This window comes from Petromyzon marinus, chromosome 7 (assembly GCF_048934315.1).
Source record: "Petromyzon marinus isolate PM22_M1 ecotype Great Lakes invasive population chromosome 7, UKy_Petmar_22M1.pri1.0, whole genome shotgun sequence".
Classification (NCBI taxonomy): Eukaryota; Metazoa; Chordata; class Hyperoartia; order Petromyzontiformes; family Petromyzontidae; genus Petromyzon; species Petromyzon marinus.
In genome coordinates this window covers 10,558,062-10,565,595 of record NC_133673.1, presented here as the reverse complement: position 1 = coordinate 10,565,595, position 7,534 = coordinate 10,558,062, and the positions used below count along the sequence as shown (strand labels likewise).

The 7,534-nt window shown below is 40.9% G+C and overlaps 1 protein-coding gene across 22 annotated transcripts in view; it reads right to left on the bottom strand.

Moving 5' to 3' along the window:
* Positions 1-3,076: 3,076 nt before the first annotated feature.
* LOC116939958 (neuron navigator 2) overlaps positions 3,077-7,534 on the bottom strand; it is a 271,136-nt gene continuing 266,678 nt past the window's right edge. For all 22 annotated transcript variants that reach the window (XM_076065371.1, XM_076065356.1, XM_076065361.1 and 19 more), the window contains one exon: positions 3,077-6,466. In XM_076065371.1, coding sequence (XP_075921486.1) covers positions 6,341-6,466 — 126 coding nt within the window. In that variant the 3' untranslated portion in view covers positions 3,077-6,340. The remainder of the gene's footprint in view (positions 6,467-7,534) is intronic.

Below are 7,534 nucleotides of genomic sequence, written 5' to 3'. Positions count from 1 at the left end.
TAAATACGCACTACAATGCTAATAGTTTAAAGCGATTTGAATGATGTTTTATATATTTTTTGGAGGGGGGGGCAGAGCTTTGTGACGTCATATTTGAGGCGGGGGTCTGACTTTGTGACGCCGTGTGACGAGGGGGGGGCGGTCAAAAATCGTCCAAAATCGCGTGACGTCATTTATGGACGTCTCCTAAGTTAGGCACTGATAAGGGGTTGACAGGCATGACGGTATGTGTTGATTTGGTTTAACACATCGGCTTTCGCGACCCAATACTGTATACACAATTCTGGATATCGCCTGATGAAACTAGTTGTAATGGCCAGGGAAATGTCGTACTCGGATTGTAAATGTTTTGGGTTTACTCTCCGACACACCGGTGTGCTGTACTAGTAACGAATTGGCACGTTCTGTTTACGTGACAAACCTCACTAAGTGGCTGTGTCGGGTGGTGGTGGGTTTAACGACACATTTACGCGATCTAACCACCCCCCCCCAAAAAAAACCCCCTTCATTATTGTGTTGAATTACAACCCAGGGTCTTCACCGATAAACATCTTAAGCTTGTTCCACGAAGCGCGGATACATCCAGCAAGAAAGATCGAACATCTGTAGATGCCAGATTGTGAACTCTCCTCCCGTGTACCCTTCGCTTTCAAGACTCCAAGACTAATAGTTGTGTAAATGTTTGGCTGTTATAAATACAATGGATACTAACTCTCCAGCGGTGTGTGTTTCGGGTTTGGATAGCGCGCCGCGTGTTGTTTTGGAATGTCTGACGTTTCGCGCCACGTTGCATTGCGGGGAGATCGTGGAAGCAGCTTCACGTTCTGACGATTAACAAGACAATCGATCGTCAATAACACTGTGGCCTTAGAAGGAAAACACATACAGTCGTCGACGTTTCGGGTAATGACCCTTCATGCGCTGCAAAAGAGAAAAACTACATAATCGGCGACGCGTCGGGCAATTACCCGTGATCGCACATAGCCCTTCACAAGCACGCGAATGGCCATTTCCCGAAACGTCGTCGATTATATATTTTATTTCAAGGCGGTGTTGTTGACGAGGGGAGTTGAGTGTCTATATATAGTGCGAGGTTCGTCACTGCAGCGTACGCGGGGAACCCGTGCATACCAGGGTGACGATATCACCGACAATCTGCTGACGATGAAGGCTCTCGTCCCCAAACGCCACGTGTACCAACCACATGGACGTTTGTGTCGTCTGTGTGCCCGGCGTGTGCATGTCTATACTTCATGTTTGTTTGTTGTAGTACAGAGTTAGCCTGATAAACTTTAATCTAAATCGACTTATGGCTGTTATTGTTTGACTTGCATCCCACTGGGATTTTTTTTTGCACACAGCGTTGAAATACGGTGGGGTTTTTTTTCTGGAAGACTTTGCTGTTTTTTCCTGGATTTTTCTGTTGCGTGCAGTCACTTTAAGATACTATTTGGTTCTTTCGGTAAAGTCACGTAGTTGGAAATAAAATAAAATAAATCACGACGTTTCGATTGCCACACAAACAATCTTTATTTTTTCTTGCTGTGGTTGTCACACCTGATGAAGATTGCTTGTGTTGCAATCGAAACGTCGTGATTTGTTTTATTTTATTTCTTACTACGTGACTTTACCGAAAGAACCAAAGACTATGGATTACTGCAGTCACGAAAGCTTCAAATCACTTTAAGATATTTCTTGTTCATGTTTTTGTTTGTTGCGGTTGCACCCGAGTCAAGAGCCGCATGGCTCACAGGGTTATTACCTAATAAATAAAACTGAAAACGTCACTGTGTATGTTATTGTGTGGGGAGCGGTGGTGTATTGGTTAGCGCACCGCACTACAAATCCGTCTTCCGAGTTAGATTTCCGCTCAAAGCCAACACCGGTAACGAGTATGTACTAACCAGACTCAGCGTACCCGACATCGTAATTTCCAAGTATTTTAAATAACTCAAAATGCAATCCCGGGTGGAAAAGAAACGGGTAAATTCCACCCATCCCCTTTCAGTCACGCAACGTTGAGTGTATGCACCGTATGTTGAACTTAGTTCGCAACCTACGTTGCTAACCGTGCTAATCTGTATTGACCAGCGTGGTTGAGGTTGGGTAAAATACAGTATCCCCCATGGCTCACAAGTTGCGGGGAGACCTTTATCCAGCAGTTGATTACAGGCTGTACGGTGCACAAAGTGACTCGCCCACAATATACAGTAATTGACCGTAAACTCTAATATAGGCAATTTACAAAACTTATTGCAAAGACAATCTTACCAGGATTGCTCTGTTTTTAAATAGCTAGACTTCCGCGTAGACTGTAATAACTCCTCTCATCTCAGAATCTGAGGTCCTGAATCAATTCGTGCAAACGTATCGTTGGAGACATCCATTCTCCATTTTCACAGATAAGGGGGGTTTCCGTGGCAGGATTACCCTATATTTCTTTATCGCGGATATTGTAATGGGATTATGATGCCGCTCACCAGCGGATTTGTATCTCCATGAACATTGTACCCACCTTGACCGTAGATAAGGTGTTTCACTGTCCTGTGTAAACCTTCAGTCCATTGCACAATGTGGTAAAGTCATAACAATCGGTGCATGCACCTTAATGAAAGTCACAACTCACAAGATTATTAATAAATAGCATTTAATTTTTTTAACACGGAATAATTTACGACAGGTATATTATGTCCATCGTTTTTCCCACCCCCCCCCCCCCCCAGAGTTGTTGAAATTTCCAAGTACAGAACACCTCCACAATGACCGGCAACAAGGAAAAAAAAAGATTTGTTTCTTACACAAAATACCGATTATCTCCCTAGCGCTTACAAAAATGCCTATAAAACCTTTCAAAATGTTATCGCTATTCACCCCTATTTACAGCTGGTTTTATGTTACAATACAGTACATGGCAAAATTTACAGGAGAATAAAGCAAGGGTTTTTTTTCGCCCACAAATTCACACATTTGCAACCATCACCACATTCACAGGTTTTCACACGGCATAACAACACAACATGGGTTTCAGCCTTAAGCACAAAACTCAAGGTTCCGTAAACACTGACAATCAGCAGAGTCCAAACAATATAAGCTTTAATTTATCCAAACTTTACATAAACTATCAGAAGATGTGGTTTCAAAAATATACTTTACCGCAAAAAATATCATGGTATTGTTTGTTCAAATGGCAGGTTCAACAATTTGGCTTCAATTTGGCTTAAAATAAAATGTATACTATATGCATTAACAATGGCGTGGTCTTTGCATAGTATGTTTTCACAACTTCAATGAAAAAATATGAGTGGCTTAACACTGTATTGAACATTGATGACATCAATAAATACAATCATACTGCAATGAAAGCAATATCAGTGGCCATAAGATATACACTATAATGTATCTTATGAATAACAGGTTGTGTAGTTGGCAATTCTACTTTGGGGCCGTCCACAAATGACCTCACGTGATTTCGGACGATTTTGACCCCCCCCCCCTCGTCACACGGCGGCGTCACAAAGTCAGACCCCCCTCAAATATGACGTCACAAAGCTCTGCGCCCCCCCCCAAAAAAAAATAAAACATGCTTCAAATCGATTTAAAGCTTTCGTGACTGCAAGGATTCATCTTCTTGGTTCTTTCGGTAAAGTCACCTTTAATGAGAATAAAACAATAAAACAAAATATTCTACGTGACTTTTGCGAAAGAACCAAGATGCTTCAAATCGCTTTAAACTATTGTCATTGTAGTGCGTATTTAATGTGGCGCTGCACTCTGATGTTGTAGGAGAAAAAGATTTATCAAAAAGTCTATTTAATTAAGTAGAACGTGTTGTCTATATTTATTTAAAGTTGCGCATTTTGATGTGACGTCACATTTATCAAACCCCCCCCGTCACCCCCCCCCCCAGGCGCGTGACGTCATTTATGGACGGCCCCTTTTCTAATCGGAAAACGTATCAGAGATGCAAAAAAAGCTTTTTTTTACATAATGTCGATTGCCATTCAGGAAATGGATAGTTTACGTCTTCCAATTACATAACTCGGAGTTCAATCAAATGTACTGCGGTGTGTGCTTGTCAAGTTAAAACATGTAAAATATAATTAAAGTAGTTTTTTTTGCATCAGCACTCAGCATAGCCCCAAGCATTAGCCTACAATTTACATGCATGCCACAACATGCACTCCCCCGTTGCTGTCTGACGTCAACAATTGTTCTTTTCCGCATTAAGATTTGGAGATATCCAGTTGAACATGTGACTTCAAAGCAAGGCTGTGTGCTATACAACATGGTAAACTGTAATACGTAACAAACATTTCCCATCAAAATATCGTAACCATTAATAGTTACTGCGTTAATGATACTGCAATGTTGTGCACTTTTACGAAAATTGTTTAAATTTGTGTACATTTAAGAGTTCAGCTCTCGGAATTTATTCAAACAAAATGTGTCAAGAAAGCGATTTAAGGATACTTTGTACTTTTCTATTGTGCTTGTTTTTAAATGTCCCAATTTTAAAGGGATTAAACAACTCTTTCATTTAGCAGACACATTTCCTGAAAATACCTTTTTTAAGGGCACTCAATGTTGATATAGTAATCTTTCAGCTAATTAATTGCATAAAAGCATAGTGCTCTCACTAAAGAACCAAGATGCTTCACATTTTAACATTTGTTCAGAACATAAAGCCATTTTGAAAAGTAATACACCTTGTTGCCAGCAGCATTTAAACAAAGCATAACATTTTATATAGTAGCTGAAATTTGCAAGTGGGGTGGACAGCAACTGTTTGATGTAATTTTGAAACAGCCTTAGTAGTCACAACATTTTCACTTGTCTGCTTTATGGATATTCCGTGAATTAAAAAAAAACAACAAAAGGCTATAGTTTATTTACAAAACATAACAAAATAGAAGGCTGGAAATTCCATCACTCTAAGCAGTTGTTGATCAAACACGGGCAAGCTTTCTGTGCCGATCAACTGTATGTGAAAAGTTAGGTACCATGGTAAGATCTGACCAATTCTTATGCAAGAGTAAGGCATTGTGTGTCAGCACCAACATAAATTATTGTTACAATAACATCCTTGATGAAGTAAAGTAATAGAAAAAAATCACATCTTATAAAACACTGTGGCAACAGCATAAACTTCTCTTGGTAATGCAGAGAACACATTTCTGATATTGAGATACTTTCAGGTATTTATTCTATCACCTGTAAAAAGTGTCCTCTGACTTCACTTCTTTGTATATTTTGTTGAAGACAAAGCACTGACCTGTTGCACAGGCATCAGAACCAAATGCTGGCACTCATTTTGAGGACAACACTATTTTGTGCTTAGGCCTGGCAAACGTGTGGAATTTGGCAAAAACATATTCTGCCAAGTAATCGTACGGACAAGGATGGCGTAGCACCGTGTCTTACACTTCCACGAGCATGTCATTGCAGACATGTGCAAAATATATCCAGCTTTGTCGACAGAAAAAAAACAAAATAATTTGTTGGCTTCACAAGCCTTTCTTGAGACTCTCAGCAAGCAGTGTTAATGATCCATGAGCAGCACAAACCAGTTCCTGCATAGGTAAAGTCTTAGATTTGTTATCAATCGGCAGATTCAAGTTAAGGTTTTGCCGAAATACTATTTTTTTTTTAAATCAGATTCTCGTCATTTGTATTTTGTCCTTTTATTGCAATACACAGTTTCCACAAGGAATACCATCAACATAACAACTGATGAAAGGCTAAAAACATTGTCTTTGTCGATCGACAAGTAATTTTCTTTGACTTTAAACGCAGTTCTGATTCAACTGTCATCCAGTGATGTGACTACACAAAATTGTCTTGATGCATTGCAAATGCAATCTCTCTGCAGGACACAAGTCGCTCCGTGCTTGAACGAGTGCCTTATGCCTCGGGAATATCAATAAATTGCTGGCGGCACTGAATACGGGGACCCAGGGGTTTTCAGAGGCGTTTCCATTGTACCACAAGTGGTGTCTTGTGTTTGTGTATTGGCATGTGTACATGATTTCGAGTGAAAATTGTTTTTTTTTCATGCCAAGTAGCATTTCTGTGCATTTTCGTAACGCGAAGGACCTTTCCCATAAATGCAGCTCCCAAATGGAGGCATAGAATATCTCCAACGAATGTTCAAAATTCTGGACATTTTCTCCATATTCAGCAGATTATGACGATTCCATGGTGCTTTGATCATCCTAATATCTCCATCACCTCCATGTATTACTACACACTTGACTGCAACATCTTCAAAAGCGGCCTCTTGTGGAGGCTGGTGCATGCCACTTGTCGGAAGCACATGACTCTCGCGTGGATGATGCTTGGGTCACAGCGTGGACTCAAACGAGGAGTCAAGGATGTCCTCGTGGTGGCTGGTGCTGTTAGAGTCGCTGTCACAGCTCTGGGGGCTTGAGTAGTTTGCTGCCTCTTGTAGTCTCATGAGCATGTTCATCTAGTTAGGGAAACGGGGGGCAGAGAACAATTAGAGAAAATGCAGAGTGGTAGATGACATTCATACAAAGCAGTATTTGTGCACGCACAGCCTTTTTGTCAAAACCATTGCAAGATGAGCCTCCACCTAACTGTACTGACTACAATATTATTCCATGCTAGTCAGTGTGAATTGAAGGTGGGGAAGCACAGACAGAGCTTAGAAGTACAGTATAATAATGGATTTTTCTGTGCTGCCCTCAATTGTATATGATCGGGTCACTTTAAGCGTGCAGCTTATAGAACCGTTACCATTCGCCGCAATGTGATAATTGATTCTGGAATAAAACTGACACCCTGAATTATGACTAATCATTGAAAGGGGTCGGGGGGGGGGGTGCCTGAACCATTTATTGGTACGATACCTGGTTACCATATGTTGCCAACTTATAATCAAACACTTTCGTACACCGTACAGCTATCAAATATAAACAACTCACTGATATGTATACTCATATACAGACTTAACAAATAAACAACTACCTACGCTGGACTGTATACGTTAGCTTCACAAAGTATATTCCACAGCTTGTTTTCCCTTTGCACTTTATGAAACTCGCTTTGCTCTGTAACTCATCTATGCTTCCCTGCAGTATTTACTATTATAATAATTATGATTTTACCTATATTCAGGAAAGCCACACTGACACACGACTCTTTTTTTCAGGTGGGTCCTGCAGTGGGTGTTTATGTTAAGATTATTTCAGCCAATCAATCAGAGTATACAAGTTGTAGGTAACCGGAGCACTCGGGAGAAAACCCATGCCTGCAAGGAAGCAACCCCCTCCATACGGATGGAACGAGATGGCGATTAGTCCACTTGTTGTTCTGCCTTCTCCTGGCAAGCCAGGGCATAGCACCTCGACGCCCACAGGAAGGAAGGTTCACAACGTTTGTGTGATCCACCTAACGCTCACCTCCACAGTGCTGGATTAAAGGCATGCATAGCGACCGGTGGCTTGGACTGCGATCTTTAGTATAATCCCAGGAAACACAATCAGATGAGATTTCTTCATATGGTGATCCGGAG